Source organism: Lygodium microphyllum, chromosome 16 (genome assembly GCF_053477565.2).
Source record: "Lygodium microphyllum isolate KBCC chromosome 16, Lygodium_microphyllum_v1.1.10, whole genome shotgun sequence".
NCBI classification, from domain to species: Eukaryota; Viridiplantae; Streptophyta; class Polypodiopsida; order Schizaeales; family Lygodiaceae; genus Lygodium; species Lygodium microphyllum.
In genome coordinates this window covers 69983702-70001894 of record NC_141150.1, presented here as the reverse complement: position 1 = coordinate 70001894, position 18193 = coordinate 69983702, and the positions used below count along the sequence as shown (strand labels likewise).

The following is an 18193-nucleotide window of genomic DNA, read 5'->3' as shown; positions in this document are numbered from 1 at the left end:
TGTACAAAAGCCAATTGTGCATGCGAGATCTTGCTGATGCTTTATTGAGTGAAATTTCTACTCCCATTTGCTGCTGGTTATGCAGAAAATTACTCCAAAAGTGCCCAAATCCTTTGTGACTTGCTTTTTGAAAGAACCCCCTGCTGTCCTAGGACTGTGGTAACCAGAAATGATGTGGCTGCAGCTGTACTGAATGGCATGCCTATTGGTATGCATGTTTTACAATGCTGGATGATGTGTACTTGGCTTTAGCCCTTGTTCACAAATATTAAATGGCCTAAACCCATAAAATATTTGGCCTTAGCCCATGTTCTCACATGTGTCAGTCACGACTCGTAATGTTTCCTCCACCATGTCACATAAATTGACATGACAAGTTTATGATTTGGCATTAGAGACCACTTGATTAGCTATTTACTCAGCCCTTGTATTGAAATATTTGCTATATATCTTTCATGTACCATTGAAGTCCTGTAATAGGCTTATTTTGTAATTTTCCCTCACAGAATCTTTTCTACTGCATTTATTGATGGATTTCTACTGTTTTAGGGGGAGAGAAAAAGCAGTCAATATGTTTCCAATCTAACTAGGCCAGAAATGATGGAAAGTCTGTGCAATTTTTGAGAACAAACATTTGGACAAACATGGTACACCCTTGTCGCTGGTGTGTATAACCAAGGCTTGTGGCAGCTTAACTGAGGAAATCTTTGCAGGGTGCCTATAGAACAAAAGATGTCACTCACAACCTGGAACCAATGAAACCTACACAACAATCATATAAATGCAATTTCTTAAAATAGTACCCTCCCAACATGATACACTTGCTAGAAGAGTACTGTCATAAACTGTGAGCATAGTCTACAAGATAGAAACCCTGGAGTGTATATATATACTAGCAATAGGACAATTGGAATTACCACATAGGATGGGAGAATGTGGTAAAATCCCTGAAATTTTCAAAGTGCTTGACTTACCCTTTGAGAAATTCAGTTGAGTTTAGTAGCTCGTAGTCATTGATTGATTGACATGTGTCTGCCTTCTCATTATATAGCACACAGGCTGCAACATCATCGTCATCTTTAACTGGACTGTCACCCTCATGCCCAACATGTTTGATGTCTAGGCAATCTATGCTGTCTGGTTTTTTTAAGGGAGCAATAGTGTTATTGTCTACCTGTAAACATGTGGAAGAGGGCTTCACAGCTTAGAACTACAATAACAGCAAGGAACATGTGCATAGCAGGTCACTCAAAGATTTTGCAAGCAACCTCCTGCAATTAAAGAAACTGCATACTCTTTCAATTCTGATATCAAATCCAAAATCATATGAGCACATCAGCAGGGCTTACTTGGGTATCAAGCAGATGCTGTGGTAACTCCCGCAAGAACCGGGTTGGATGTAGTAACTGCATAATTGCACCAAAACATTGAAGGAGCAAAGAAAATAAATTTACTATTGAAAGCCTTTGCCACAAAGTGAGAAGTGGCAAACCTGCTGGTTGTTATCCCAAGTAACGTATAAAACATAAAGCTTCTTTCGGGCCCGTGTCATAGCGACATAGAAAAGGCGCCTTTCCTCCTGTAAGTTTAAGAATAATGATTAGCAAGCATCAGCTGGAAGAGAATTACTGTTTGCAGAAGCAACCAACCTACTTCAAGTGATGTTGCCCTCTCACCAGCAATCCCCATTGTCTCATGAAGTAAAGGTACCTCTGTTTCATTAGCCTGCAAAAAAAGACAGCAGATGTCATACATTTTCCCCATCACTCTTCCTCTTTCAATCGTTAGTAGTATAGTGCTTAATATTTCCAGAGCCCTACCATAGTAGTGGCTGCAACACAATTGAGGATCATTTTGTTCAAAGGTTTTAGCTCAAATTTCAAGCAATTTCAGACCCAGCAATGAGGACCCATATTTGTCAGGCAATTAGCCCACAAAATATGGCTGTAGATATAATGTTAGCATGACATGATACATCTGCTTATCTTCTGCTGTTGTAGAAGTGGCTGTCAAACAGAGACTATCCGATTGTCCCTTGGATTAGAAAATACCCTTAAGAGTTTAGTATTGTCTATGGAAAGGTCAATGAGATGATGGTCACTTGGCAAGTAGTTGTATGCAGCATTATCTCGGGCCTGTTTGGATATGAGATATTTGAAGTAATGGGGTACTATCTCACTAGCGTTGAGATACAAGGGCTTTACATAGAGTCAACACACATGCTGACTCTACTTCCCCATCCAAATTCTGTAGATACACTAGCATACAGTAAGGAGAGGATTATTGAAATTAAAAGGGACCCCCAGTTTGTCTTACAATGTGGCTACCCATAATCCAGCACAACAACCTGCTTAGGAGTACTGAGGCCCCCCGCAGATGCCAACTAATGGGCAGCAACAAGAGAATTATTAATTTTCAGCCACTAATTAATTGTTGGAAATTAGAGTCTCAAGACTCAGACTGCATTAAAATGTGATCCACTTGGAGAACGTGCCATGCAAGATTGTGGGAGGCTATTTGGAGCTGATTGAGGGCAGAATGGACCAAGCGGCAACTGAGAGAGGTGTTTCAAGCAATCAAGAGGCTGCAAGAATTAGGGGACAACAGATCGCGCCTGCACAACAAGACACGGGCAGCAGGTTTTCTTCTCCGCTTCAATGAGAGTTGGTAATAGAAAAGAGGGGCTCGCTAAGTGCATTGAGACTTCACCCTCCTTTGAAGTTGTTGCCACCATTGCAATCGCCATGAGAGTTTACTTTCGAAATATTCTCTATTCAGCTGATTTTCTTTCTCTATTAAATTCTCTATTCAACTTAATTTCTTTCTCCTCTATTAAATTCTCAGCCATTCTCAGCAGATTGAAGGTGGACAGCAATGCATTTTGCTGTCAAAACCCTACTTTTTTGCAGAAACAAGTTTTCTCAGCCACCTCAAAGTTCATGCTCATCAATTGAAGACCTAATGATCACAGTAGCAGCTGTGATTGCAGAAATTGCAGCTGATCTGAAAGGGAAAACTCATCCACATTTGATTTGACCTCCATGCAAGTGTTCTTGATTCAATCTGTGCCCAAACTGTGTCAAAACCAAGGAGCAAATTGGATCCTAATGCTATTCTTCATTGGTGACAACCCAAAGTATTTGAGTTTAAAGAGAGATCAGATCACTCTACATCTCAATGTACTATGAGAGGTAGGAATACTCCTAGTTGTCTACGTCCGATGAACAGACCGACTAGTCCAACCTGTCCTATCCAATACAGCACATCCAATCACATCCAATGGCATCTCATGGAAACTATCACTCTTTTGAGGTGCTTGATTGTGACCATTTGGGATTACTTTTGGGGTAGTTGTAGGTGCTTTTTAGGTTTCCTCTCCCACAACACATGTACTAATTACAAAAAACGTACAAGATAACAAGATTAAGAGTACAAGGTGGCTCTAAGCCATCATATATATACTAATTCCAATGGATCCAACAAGTGCAAAAGGACGAGAATGCAAGAGGCACCCCGGGACTAACAAAAAAAAAAGGGGATCAAGAATGTTGATGGGATTTAGAAGCATGGGCCTAGGCCTTTACTACCAATGTCTCCAACACACCATCTTCAAAGAAGTCTCCTAGCACCGCAAAGGGATTGGGCCTCTGATATTCAGCCCGTAAGGAGGAAGGCCCATCTACAAGGTAAGAAGTAGAACCTAGGTACTTGCGCTCCCATGGTGTGGTGACATGGCCAATAGCATTGAATGCCCACTCGGTTGGAGGGTCAAGAACACGTTGTCGCTGTTACTTTTTCTTTTTTTTGCGGGGGGATCCTTGGCGACAATGGAAGCTCACACAATAGGCGCATCCAAAGACTTATCATGGCCTTGCAAGTAGGTGTGAAAGGGGTCTTGTGACGAAGAAGGATCAGCACGTACTTTGGGCATAGGAGTCTCCTTCGCTTTACCTTTATTCCTTCAAGCTTCTATCCATCCTTGGGTCTCTAGGAAAGATGGGGAAGCCAGTTGCTTGACCTTTGACTAGCTAGGATGGACAAGCTAAACAGGGGAGCGCGCTTTGATCTGTATCCATGGGCTGATCCATCAAGGTACTTTTGCAATCTAGGCATTATACTACAAAGTAACCTAGTTGACACAAGAGAAACGGTGGCCAACGAAAGTACCCCATTTGAGTTGAAACCAAAGAGGCCTCATACCATTGGAATTGAGATGCGACCAATTAGGTCTTTTTCTGACTTTGTCCCATAACATGCACAATCGATTTCTATTAGTTGCAAGCCTATTAGTTGCAAGCAAACTGGGGGACACTAACACGTGATCCACTACCACCATAGCATCCTTGAGAAGGGCCTAGTAAAGGCTTCTACACTTTTGGAGCTTCTCCATACTGATTTGTGTGACCCCATGTATGCTGCCTCGTTGGGCAAGGCCAAGTATCTAAAGCTATTGGCTAATGACTTTTGAGGTATATTTGGGCTTACTTGTTGGAGCTCAAATTTAAGGCCTTTTCCAAATTTTGTGATCAAAAAATTTTGTGTAGACCTAGTCCATATCCAATGTTTGTGGAGTCCAAGCTGATCTCGGTGGAGAATTCGCATCTTATGAGTTTGATAGTTTTTTGGTTGACATGGCATTTGTATGGAGTTTGTGAATGTAGACACACCATTGAGAAGGTGTAGTGAAGGGACAGAATCAAACCATGTTGGAGATGGTCTGGTCCATCCTTGAGCACAAAGGGATGTCCCATACCCTTTGGGCTGAGGTTGTGGCGATGGTTATTCACATTCACAACAAACAACTGATTGACTACTACATTGCAAGATGTGACTTTCTATGAGGCCTTTGGGTGATAGCCCTCCGTTGCCCATTCCGTATGTTTGGGTAGGGCACACCTTGTATTATGCTTCTTCTCCCATTCAAATTGATCATGGGTGTTCCTTGACTTCCACCAGTCAATGCCAAATTATTTCCAAACCTCAGACTCGAATTCAAGTTTGCCCTAGAGACATAGGCTGCTTGCAATCAGGACTCTTACCTCCTCTGCTTATGTAATCGCAGTATCAATGTTGGCAAGAGCAATACTAAACCATTGCACCCGGATATTAAAGTCCAACCCGTGCAAAAAGTATTGTAGTTGAGCAGTAGTAGCTGGAATGGGAATATAAGTCTACAATTTACGAAGCACTTATTTCAATTTCTTGGCATACCCCCACCCATACCAAACACACCTTCTTGAGCAAACATTAGAAGTTTGCCATAGGGTGCCATGAAACAATATGAACCAACAGTTTGTCAAAGAAGAGGGGCTGCTAGGTAAGAAGAAAATCTCATGCTGAAGGAGAACGGATCACAATCTCATAGAAACCACATGGACCAGCAAAAATATCCTCTAGATAATCAGCCTGAAAAAGAGATGTCAGTCACCAACGGATCCAATTGAGGACAGTTCTCTCTCTCTCTCTCTCTTTTCGTAATGGATGTTATATTTATAAAGTACTAAACGACAAAAGAGTTACAAAAGTCATGGCAAAGACGCAGAGGAAATTGCCATATGCCAGGGAAATAAGTCCTCCCGAGGGAGTAAGTCAGAGTGCCAAATGAGATCTATCTGCCAATGCAAGAGGCCTTTAAGCCTAGCAATATGTCCCTGAACATTATAGACTGAATCAAAAAGAAAAGCATTCCGAATGGTCCAATTGTGCCAACAGCCCCAATATCTAAGAAAGTGAAACAAGATCTTCATATGCAACTGTGTTGGTGTGGGGTATTTGGGCCACGTAAAAACCCAATCAAAAGGGCTTAGCGAGAAACCAACCACTGGTCGCCAAACCGCTGACAAGAGTGACCAGATTTTCTTAGCGAGAGGGCAAGAAATAAATCGATGACGGGCCGATTCCACACTGGTGGTGCAAAAGAAACAATTACCATTGGAGATTCGACGCTTGGAAAGGGCTGAAGCAAGAGGAAGACCACCGATCATCACCCTCCAAAGAAAGACCTTGCATTTGAAAGGTGTCTTGTTCAACCAGCCCTCCATCACAGTTACCTTCCACCATGACTGAGATTTACGCAATCCCCATACAGTATTAGCTTTAGTAACCAGCCATTGATGATCTTTAATCAGAAGATGATACACCTGGTTAGCTGAGGCCTTTTCCAAATTCAGGCGGCCTACAAGATCCTAGTCCTGCCAAGGACGATCCGAAGCAAGGGCAGGAAAGGGTTGTCTGCTCTGGAGCACCATCAAAAGCTGTCCCCATAAATCACAGTATCCACGAGGGATCCTGAAAAGCCTTCTGGCTGTACGAAGCGATATCAACACATTGCGACTAGCAAGGGTGGCATCTGCAACTGAAGTCAAACCCAAACGTGCCATACGGTTAAATTTTGGTCTGAGCTCATGTTTGCCTTCCCAAGAAAGTAATCGTGAGGCTGCCAACAGTTCCCGTTGAAAAGAGTTAGTATCTAAGCGGTCCTCCACTGGATGCCATTGAGCCTTCAGGAGAACCAATTTCTAGGAACATACCAAGTGAGCAAGCAGGGATGATGAAGGAATAGAAAACCGAGAGTCTGCATTAAGAACATGCCACCAGGAGCTCCAAATTTGAGTATTACCATGCACAAGCCCGTGATTCTCAAGAAAATAATGGACTATCAAGACCCACGGGTGATGATCCAAGCACATGGCACGAAAAAGAGACCAACGGAGTGCCAGCATATGAGTTTCGGCATCCAAAATAGCCCCACCCCCCATGCGTTTGGGGATACATGCATGTGACCAAGAGATCCATGAAATACCTGTATGTAAGGAGTCCTCCCATAACATGAAACGAATGCACTGAGTAAGAACATTCAATATAGTAGTAGTCCAAGGCAGCAATGGCAAGAAATATGTGAGCATTGGCAACATAATTGTCTGAGCCACTTTGAGGCGAACATGGAAAGGCCAAGCCTGTGACTTCCAATACAAAAACTTAGCTTTCAGTTTCTGTGAAATCCACTCTAGTAGTTGCTTCTGCCGAACATCAACACCCAAAGGGTACCCAAGATGCCTGACAATGGAACCACGGGGAACAACCATTCCCTGCCAGTCCAGTGACTACAAATCTGACTCCATGCAACTAAGAATGGCTGATTTCAAAGCATTGATATGAAGACCACAAGCATGACCAAATAGAGTCCAAACATCTAATGCTTTGCAAAGATTATCCTTATCTGCACGCAAAATCATAAAGCTATCATCAGCCAAGGATTGACTAATGAAGTGCTGTCCAAAAGGAAGAGACAATCCAACCAATTGAGTAGAAGCTGCCATATGAGATAACATCGAAAGAACCGGATGAGTCGCAAGGGCAAAAAAGAGAGGACTCAAAGGGCAACCCTGTCTCAGAGAGCGAGCAAGCACAAAAGGCTCGGTAACACCACCATTCAACATAACTCGCGAAGAAGCCGCAACACTAATGGTGTAGATCAAACGAGCCATCTGAGTACCAAAGCCCATAGTAGACATAAGTTTTGCAATGAAGAACCAGTCTAAATAATCAAAAGCCTTTTCTAGGTCCAATTGAATCAATACCACCTCCTGATTAGAGTGCCTTGCAAAGTCAATAGCCAGTTGCACATTCAAGACATTATGCAAAATGTTTTGGCCCTTAATGAAACCATATTGAAGAGGATGTACAATGGCAGGAAGATGCTTATGGAGCCAATTCGCCATTACTTTGAAAAAGATTTTATACATAGAACCCATCAAAGAAATTGGTTGCCAATGTTTCAACATAGACAGTAAAGGAACTTTTGGAAGCAATTTGATAAGTCCTTTCCATGAGGAAGGCATGAACCCCATTTCCCAAACCTGCTGAAACATAGCCATCAACGGTTTCACCAGACTGGTAGCAAAAACCTCAAAGAATTCATTGGTAAGACCATCCCAACCGGGACTTTTATCCTTGGGCAAGTGTAACAAAACATCCATAACCTCCGCCTCACAAATATCTGTCTCCAAAGTAGTTTGCATGTCATGTGGAACCTGGTTGCGGACCAAATCATAGAAAACTGAGCAAGCATGAGTAGTTTGGTCAGAAGGTGAAGGAGTAGAACCAAGAAGGTCTAGAAAATAATTCCTACACATATTCACAATAGTCTGAGGATCAGTGACCATTTGACATTCTGCATCCTGGAGTCTAGTCATATTCTCTCGAGCGGGAGATGCATGAAGAGCACGAAAGAACTTATGAGTCTGACAAGCACTATCTTGCAAATTCTCCGTCAAATTTTGCAATTCGGCCTGTTGATAAGATTTCAACTAAAACTCTTTAAGAAGATCAACCAAACGCATAGCCAATGGCAGCAAAAATACATCATCTGGAGTCTCCACCAGTAGAGAACAAACCAAAACCAATAATTCCTCCATTGTGTGTCAACGCCGCCGACAAAGAGAGGCATGATGGATCCCATATTGCCGTACAACCCGCTGCACATTAAAGAGCAATCATTCAAAGAAGCATTGCCCTCAGAAGGGAAGTCCAATAAAAATCTATCAATCAATTGCTGCATATAATCCTGAAAGATTGAATGCTTCAAATAAGACGAGTTGAAACGCAAAGGGAGTCTATCCAGAAATTACTTAAAAGGTGCAATGGGTTGTGCAAGCATCTCAAGCTATAGAGAAAAATGGTCCGACAAGGCGTACTGCTACAACACTTTCATTTCTAGCATCTCAGGAAGAAAAGCATCATCCTGCATGATGTACATGCGATCCAACTACGACCATGTAGATGTATACTGCGCACAATGAAAAGTAAACCCTATAGAAGAAGAGTGTAGCCATGACCAGAGATCTTGCTTAAGTACGGCAAAAGCAAACGCATTTCACACACGGCTTTCCAAAGTATCCATCACCGAATGCTCTAATGTGGATTGCGAAGGATCAACACACATATTAAAATCCCCCATCAAGAAACCCCGTGTGCCAAGTGACAAGGAGGTTTGCAAAGTATTCCAAAGATCCCAGCAGGATAAAGGATCATTTGGAGCATAGAGCCCAAGTAACCATAAGATCTCTCCTTCAAATAAAACTTCAATCACTACAAAACGACCATGTACATCATTTTTTATAAGAACAAGTTGATATTTCGCATGTACAATCATAAGCACACCAGAATAATGCATGGCATGGGTTCCTACATAAAACAAGCGAAAGCCATGGCAATCCACAACTTTTCCTCCTTCATCGTGACTCTTATGCTCGACAGCACACAAGACATCCCACTGATTCTCATGCAATAAACTCCACATGGCATGCTGCTTATTGCGAGAACAAATGCCTCGTACATCCCATGTGGCTATCTTCATGTATATTCAAAAAGAAGATCAAGAACGAGGCAACGCTTGCCTCGATTTAACCTTTTCTGCTAGAATGTCAAGGACTCCCTTATCCAAAAATCAACCAACACGACAAAAGAGTTCGGACGAGCAAATTTAGAGATAGACGGTGTATCCACTGACTTGAGGATGGAATGGGGATAACGCCGATCCCATGGGGTAATCAAATTACCTTTAGCATAAAAAGCCAACTTAGCAAGTGGGCCCTTCGGACCATCCGTATATACATTCCTAGTGGGCTAATTGCGAGGAACAGAAGAAACCATAGCATGAGAAGGGTGCTCTGACGACAACATGTCTTTCCTGCATGTATAAGTACGCAAGGAATCTTGTGAAGCATTAGGCACAGTATCTACCATGCCAGCATCAAACCTTTTACCTTTTTTGGCACGTACATCTACCCAATCATTGTCACGGGAATCCAAGTCCGAAACATGTTGTTTGTCTTTATCCAAAACTTTAGGTGGCTGGGTCACATCCTGCGATGGAGCATCAAGCACCATATCTTCCCTTGGAGGCAAAACATGCTCAGCATCTGAAGTCGGTTGCTTTGCTAGACATTCGGCCATAAAATGCCCCAATTTTCCACACGAAAAACAATGGCCTGCAAAGTTACCCCATTTCAGACAAAAGTGCAAAGGATGCATGCCAGAGAAATTAAGACGTAACCAAGCAGGCCTTTTCCTAGCAGTGTCCCATAGCATACACAAACGGTTACGATTCGTGGCCCTTAGGCTCGGGGAGACCAAAACAGTGCCCACAACAGCCATGGCATCCTTTAACAGTGGCCAATAGATAGCCGGACAGTTTTCCATCTCAACCCACACCAGACATTCATGTTGAAGCAAGCGCTGAAAATTTTCCATTGGGCGCCATGGCACAACATGGACCAAACGGCGATCAAAGAACAATGGTAGATTAGTCAGCAGATCGGCACGATACGTCTCAGATTTCAATAGCACCTCATAAAAGCCTCAGGGCCCAATAAAAATCTCTTCAACACACTCCCCTTGTAGTAAACTTTGCAACCACTAGCGAATATAGGAAAGCACCGGAATCCTACCAGTGAATAAGAGTATAATAGCACGTTCATAAAACGCTGAGAATGAGCGCCAGACATTTTTCAGGTCCACAGTGGCTTCCAGAACATCTTCAGTTCTAGAGTCAAAAAAAGCTTCATGATTATGTTGAACATAATCACCAAGCAGAGTGTTGGCAAACTCCAACAAATGCTCCCAATCAACATCCCGATAATCCACAGAATCGGAAGCAACCTGCACATAAGAACGTTCCTGATGATCCATTGTCTCTTCCGAAGTATGCTTGGTGCGTTTGCCCGCAGGTTAGAAGTCAGGACCAAGGGGCATCTCCTCCGTACAAGGAACAATATCCTCTAGTTCCTCTGTATCAGAATCCGAACCAAGGGCTGCCACCGTTTAGTCGATAAAGGCCATATCCAAACCAGCCATGTTGTATCACCACTTGTGCAGGTTGGATGCTGAGCCAGGAGCTCACGGAAGAAAGAAACAGCACAAGCCTCTCTCTCTCTCTCTCTCTCTCTCTCTCTCTCTCTCTCTCTCTCTCTCTCTCTCTGTGTCTGCTGTATCACAGATCTCTGTCTGCTGTGTTAGAAATCTGCACCTCTGTATGCTTGTTTCTCACACTGCTGAGGCCGCCCCTCTGCTGTATCACAGAATTCTTTCTGCTCTGTCAAAAACCTGCATGACTGTGTGCCATTCGCTCTTACTACAGGGGATTTGAAGGCCAGAACAGACAGAGGACTGACGGTCCGAGTCTGTAGTGCACCTGCCTACTGTTTATACTGCTCCCGCTGGCTGATTCACTCCCTCTCCTGTGGTAGATGCGATCATGGCCAGACTGGCAGCGCCTATGACTGTCCAACAGAATAACAGCACCCGCCCACAGCAGTCGTGGTCCTGTCTGATTGTGGGGCAAGGGCAAAACTCTCTCTCTCTCTCTCTCTTTTCGTAAAAGGTAATTGTATTAATTACCAAAAAAGGTACAAGTTTACATGATTACAAGATACACGAGGGCCCTAGGCCAAAGTGTGTAAAATCCCAGAACTAAGCCACGAAAAAGTTCCACAAGTCATGGCAAAGACCCAGAGGAAATTGCCATGTGCCAGGGAAGTAAGTCCTCCCGAGGGAGCAAGTCCGAGTGCCGAATGAGATCTATCTGCCAATGCAAGAGACCTTTAAGCCGAGCAATGTGTCTTGGTACATCAGAGGCCGAATCAAAAAGAAAGGCATTCCGCGTGGTACAAATGTGCAAGCATCCCCAGTATCTGAAAAAGTGGAATAAGATCTTCATATGCAACTGTGGCGGTGTGGGGTATTTTGGGCGCACAAAAACCCAATCGAAAGGGGTTAGCGAGGACCCCACCACTGCGCGCCAAACTTGTGACAAGAGTGACCAAATATTCTTGGCGAGGGGGCAAGAAATAAACCTATGTCGGGCCAATTCCACAGTAGTGGTACAGAAGAAACAATTGCCGTTAGAGATTCTCCGCTTGGAAAGGGCCGAGGCAAGAGGAAGACCACCAATCATCACTCGCCAAAGAAAAACCTTGCATTTGAAAGGTGTCTTGTTCAACCAGCCCTCCATCACAGTTTCCTTCCACCATGACTGAGATTTCCGCAATCCCCATACAGTATTAGCTTTCACCCCCAACCATTGATTATCTTTAATGAGAAGATGATACACCAAATTAGCAGAGGCCTTTTCAAGACTCAACCGGCTTGCAAGGTCCCAGTCCTGCCAAGGACGATCCACCGCCAGGGTAGGAGAGGGTTGCCTGTCCCGAAGCACCGACAAAAGCTGTTCCCACAAATCACGGTATCCGCGCGGGATCCTGAACAGTCTCCTCACAGTACGAAAGGATGCGAAGACATTACGAGTGGCAAGGGTGGCATCCGCAACTGAAGTCACACCCAAGCGGGCCATGCGATTAAATCTTGGTCTGAGCTCATGTTTGTCTTCCCATGAAAGTAATCTCGAGACTGCCAACAATTCCAGTTGAAAGGAGTTAGTATGCAAGCGGTCCCCCACTGGATGCCAACGCGCCTTTTGGAGCACCACTTTCCAAGAGCTGACCAAATGCAGTAACAGAGAGGAGGAGGGACAGGAAAATCGAGAGTCTGCATTGAGAACATGCCACCAGGAGCACCGAAGACGTGTATTACCATGGCAAAGCCCATTGTCCTCAAGAAAATAACGGGCTATAATGGTCCACGGGTGGTGATCCACACACATAGCGCAAAAAAGGGACCAACGAAGAGCCAGTAGATGAGTTTCAGCATCCAAAATAGCTCCACCACACAGGCGTTTGGGGGTACATGTATGTGACCATGAAATCCACGAAATACCGGCATGCAGTGAATCCTTCTTCCATAACATGAAACGAATGGGGCGAGTGAGAGCCTTCAAAGTAGTAGGAGTCCACGACAGCAAGGGCAAAAAATATGTGAGCATTGGCAGCATAATTGTCTGAGCCACTTTGAGGCGGACATGGAATGGCCACGCTTGCAACTTCCAATACATAAACTTAGCTGCCAATTTCTGTGAAATCCACTCCAGTAGTTCCTTTGGCCTAACATCAACCCCCAGTGGGTATCCAAGATGCCTGACAATGGAGCCACGGGAAACAACCTAGCCTTGCCAGCCCAATGACTGTAAATCCAACTCCCTGCAACTGAGAATGGCTGATTTGAAGGCATTGATGCGAAGACCAAAAGCATGACCAAAGAGCGTCCAAACATCTAATGCCTTGCAAATGTTGTCCTTGTCCGCATGCAAAATCATAAAGCTATCATCAGCCAGAGATTGGCTAATGAAGTGCTGTCCCAAAGGAAGAGACAATCCAACCAGCTGCGCAAAAGCCGCCATTGAAGATAACATTGAAAGGACCGGGTGAGTCGCCAGGGCAAAGAAGAGAGGACTCAAAGGGCAACCCTGTCTCACCGAGCGTGCAAGGACAAATGGCTCTGTAACCCCACCATTAAGCATAACATGTGAAAAAGCCGCAGCACTAATGGTGTAGATCAATCGGGACATGCGAGTACCAAAACCCATGGCAGACATAAGTTCTGCGATGAAAGACCAGTCTGAATAGTCAAAAGCTTTTTCGAGATCCAATTGAATCAATACCACTTCCTGACTGGAGTGCCTCGCATAGTCAATAGCCATTTGCACATTTAAGATATTATGCAGAATGTTGCGGCCCTTTATGAAACCATACAGAAAAGGATGCACAATAGCTGGAATGTGCTTGTGAAGTCGATTCGCCAGCACTTTGGAAAAGATTTTATACATCGAACCCATCAAAGAAATTGGTCTCGAGTGTTGCAACATCGACAGTGAAGGGACCTTTGGAAGCAGTTTGATAAGGCCTTCTTTCCATGAGAAAGACATGACCCCTATTTCCCAAACCTGCTGAAACATAGCCACCAATGGCTTCACCAGTTGGGTGGCCGAGCTCTCAAAGAATTCATTGGTGAGACCATCACAACCAGGACTTTTATCCTTAGGCAGGTGTAACAAAACATCCATAACCTCCTCCTTGCAAATATCTTCCTCCAAAGAAGTTTGCATATTAAGTGGAACCTGCTGGCGGACCAAATCATAGCAGACCGAGCGTACATGCGTAACCTGGTTGGAAGGCGACGGAGAAGAACCAATAAGATCCATGAAATAATTTCTGCACGTATTGACAATGGTCTGTGGATCAGTGATCATGCGATCTTCTGAATCCTGGAGCCTAGTCCTACTTTCTCGAGCAAGAGAAGCATGCAAGGCGCAAAAGAACTTATGAGTCTGACACGCACTATCTTGCAATGTGTCAACTAAGTTGTGCAATTTGGCCTGATGATAAGATTTCAACTGAAATACTTGAATAAGATCGGCCAAACGTATCGCCAATGATAGCAAAAATTCATCATCTGGGGTGTCCACCAACAGCGAACGGACCAAAGCCAGTAAGTTCTCCGCTGCATGTCGACGCCGCCGACAAAGAGAGGCATGATGGGTCCCATATTGCCGAGCAACCCGCTTCACATTAGAGAGCAGCCGTGCAAAGGAAGCCAAGCCCTCAAAGGCAAAGTCCAATAAAAACCTCTCGATCAATTGCTGCATATAGCCCTGAAAGATTGGATGCTTCAAATAAGACGAGTTGAAACATAAAGTGAGTCTATCCAGCAACTGCATAAAAGGTACAATAGGTTGTGCAAGCATCTCAAGCTGGAGAGGAAAATGGTCCGACAAGGCATCTCTTTTTTTTTTCGTAAAAGGTAATTGTATTAATTACGAAAAAAATACAAGATTACTGGATTACAAGATACATGATGACACAAAGCCATCATGTGAAGAGGTTTTCTCTTTCTCTCTCTCTCTCTCTTTTTTCTGATTACAAGATACACGAGGGCCCTAGGCCAACGTGTGGGGAAGCCCCGTAGTAATGCACTGAAAAGGTTACACCAATCATGGCAACGACCCAGAGGCAATCGCCATATGCCACGGATGCAAATCCTCCCGAGGGAGCAAGTCTGAGTGTCGGATGATATCTAGCTGCCAATGCAAGAGTCCTTTAAGCCTGGCAATATATCGGGGTACATTAGAGGCCGAATCAAAGAGAAAAGCATTGCGCGTGGTCCAAATGTGCCAGCATCCCCAATATCCGACAAGGCATCTCTCTCTCTCTCTCTCTCTCTCTCTCTCTCTCTCTCTCTCTCTCTCTCTCTCTCTCTCTCTCTCTCTCTCTCTCTCTCTCTCTCTCTCTCTCTCTCTCTCTCTCTCTCTCTCTCTCTCTCTCTCTCATTTTTTCAAATTTACATTCAAGCTCTCTCTCCTCACTCTCTATCCCCACTCCCTCAAGCTCTCCTTTTCCCTATCTCCGACTTACCTCCACTCTCAAGCTCTCCATCCTCTCTATCCTCAAGCTCTTAATATGTAAACTCTTGGTATAAAGTCGCTAAATGTTTGAAGTGTATTATTTTAAGTTCCAACATTAAGCATAGGCATTAAAATTAAATGTAAATTAGTTTTTCATCGGGCATAGGTTCAAGAATTATTAGTCCAATTAGTACCATACTAGTATCGTATAGTACTTATTGGACACCATCAGACGTGACAACCATGGGAATACTAATGGTATCAGTACATTAATTCTAATTTCTACTATGAGAGGAGGGATACAACATTAAAGTAATAGGCATTCCTCTCAACATGTATGATCTCGAAACACAAGGTATTAATAATTTTGCTAAAAACACATATAACATTATTACCATTCTTTTCTTCTTAGCAGTGCTCCCTTTCCAGAACACCACTACAGCAGACCTTATTCCCACCATGTCACACAGTATAGATTTCAATCAGTTCTGAAAATTTCCTTTCAGCCAGGTATAGGAGGTACTTGAACCCCAAAAATCAGATATTAGTCTCTTTGATGTGTAATAAATGCTACGTGTATTGAAGCGGTTACTATACCTTAACAATGAACACTGTGTCCCACTCCAGGCCTTTTGACTGCAACCAAAAAGATAATTGCTCAATTTGAGGAAAACCAGTAAGGTAAAGCTGCAGTTTAATTGAAAGCAAATGGACAGCATGTATTACCTGATGCATTGTTGTTAGAGTCACTGAATTTTTATTGTCTTCTCTACGTGCTCGAAAATTCCCCATTTCCCTTGATGTCATGTAATCAAGAAATGATTTCAATTGTCTCAAACATCCTCCTTCAAGCCCACTTATTTCTTGACTAGCTGTGAAGCCTTCTGTAAAGCTGAAGTGATTGCACAAGAAATCTGCAACATCATCTAAGAGGTACTCCAATACCTGCCGTCCCAAAAGAACCATGGATCATCTTAAGTATTACCTTCTAGCAATGACAACACATGATAAAGAAAACTTTGTAAAACGTGAGCTTTTTTCAACCAGAAATTATTTTGGTCAAGTAGACAAATGAGAGAAAATATATAAACCAAACTGTACGAAGTAAGGAGCTCCAAGGTTGTCAACCACAATGCAGGGCGGCCTGCACTTTCTTTTTCTTAGTCATCACAACCAGCAAACACTATTTTTTGCTGGACTGTTGGAACTTGGAAAGGTTTCAAATTTTCTTAGGTTTCCCTAGATGCTATTGTCAATCTATTGGATCATGCCAAGATAGTCGTTCTCATGAGGACAAATAACCTTTAAAGGGAAAGGAAAGGCATTCCAATTGGAGAACATTACAAAAGAAGCTTTGAAAGCCTACGACAGCTACCATACAACTCCAATTTGGAATATTGTTGATCCCAATAAGCCCTTTGTGGTTAAAACTAATATGTGTAGTTGCAATTTTCTACAAACCCTAAAAAGTGCAAAAGCCCTAATTTTCAAATTTGGGTTTTTTTTTTTTCCTGCAATTTTCCATCTATTCTGGCCATCTCTTTCCAAATCTCAGCTTGTGCTGCCCAAAATTTGGAGCTTGTGTCAATTTCACTCCCAGAGTTCAAATTGACAACCAATGTGAAGAAATTTCACAATTTCTTTGGCATTCCCCCCAAAAATTTTAGGCCTTTTACTTGATTTACAATCCCACATGCAAATCTTCATTGGAAACGCTGACATTGCACAATTTCATCGACAATTGCGCAAGAAATTTCGGGCTTCTTCCCTAGAGGCTCCGATACACATCACAAGGCAGATTTCAGCTGCTATTCATTGTTGGCACACACCCTAATGTGACATTATTGCAGAAATTCAAGCTGTAAGGTACAAATTTCTTCAGTTTCTTTGAAATTTTAAAAAGAAATTTAGGGCTTTTCCCCGACACACATTCCAAGGCAACAAACAAGCAGTGCAACAATATTTAGCTGTTGTTACAATCAAATTGAGCAAAAAAATTTGGAAATTTTCAATAAATCTTGCTAAGAATCAACATTAAGTTACTATAACTTGTACTTTTGAGGGCACGCATTATGAGGTAGGTGTGGCACAACAATGCATTGCTGTTGTTTCTTGGCTAAGTGCTGATTTGGGTCAAATTGGACACATTGGCATTTGTGTGACACTTTGATACTTGTTGCATAATCATGAGGGAATTTTTGGTACTCTAAGAAATGCAATCTATACATCAACAAAGAAGTATTTAAATACAAATTATTGTCCATTACTGACAGCATGACATGTCAAGGGACTACTAATCAGAGCAACATCCTTGGTATCCTCACTCAGGAGGACAAACTTGATGGATCAAACTACCCATTGTGGAGTTTTATGGTCCACAACCTTCTTGTAGCGAAGAACTTGTGGAACTATGTTACAAGTGATTTGCAACGACAAAGAGATCTTGCATCTCAGACACCTCAACATAACACTAGAGGACATGTTAGTGTTGTCCCTCCTCCCCCTCCTACCAAGGATTAGAGGAGATGGGACTCAAAGGATGCACAAGCATTTTCTTTGATTGCCTTGTCAGTGAAAATATCAATCATTCCACACATTCGATCTTGTAAGACCTCAAAATCAACATGGGATGTACTTGAGCATATGTTTGCAACACGTAACAAGGTCAGAATATCTTATCTCCATAAAGAGTTGATCAATGTGAACATGGATGAGTGATAACCCACATATCAGATTTGTATGAGCAACTGCTCACTGTGAATGAAAGCATTCAAGATATTGAATTGGTAAACATCACACTAAACTCTCTTCCACAGTCGTATCTTCGTTTCCACACCTCTTTGAGGTTGTCTTCGAGGGGAGGGGGCAGCCCTTTACATTCATGGAGTTGAAAGGCCT

At 43.0% G+C, this 18193-nt stretch overlaps 1 protein-coding gene across 4 annotated transcripts in view; it reads right to left on the bottom strand.

The window, feature by feature from the left end:
• Positions 1-18193, bottom strand: part of LOC148022957 (ATP-dependent DNA helicase SRS2-like protein At4g25120) — a 92031-nt gene that overhangs the window by 2770 nt on the left and 71068 nt on the right. For 2 of the 4 annotated variants that reach the window (XM_087695892.1, XM_087695891.1), the window contains 6 exons: positions 16022-16240; positions 15893-15931; positions 1654-1725; positions 1493-1579; positions 1350-1406; positions 975-1174 (listed from right to left, as the gene is read on the bottom strand). In XM_087695892.1, the coding sequence (XP_087552018.1) occupies positions 975-1174; positions 1350-1406; positions 1493-1579; positions 1654-1725; positions 15893-15931; positions 16022-16240 (674 nt within the window). Of the gene's footprint in view, positions 1-974; positions 1175-1349; positions 1407-1492; positions 1580-1653; positions 1726-15892; positions 15932-16021; positions 16241-18193 lie in introns of those variants that run through there. The other 2 variants (XR_015693572.1, XM_087695893.1) reach the window with 2 other exon arrangements.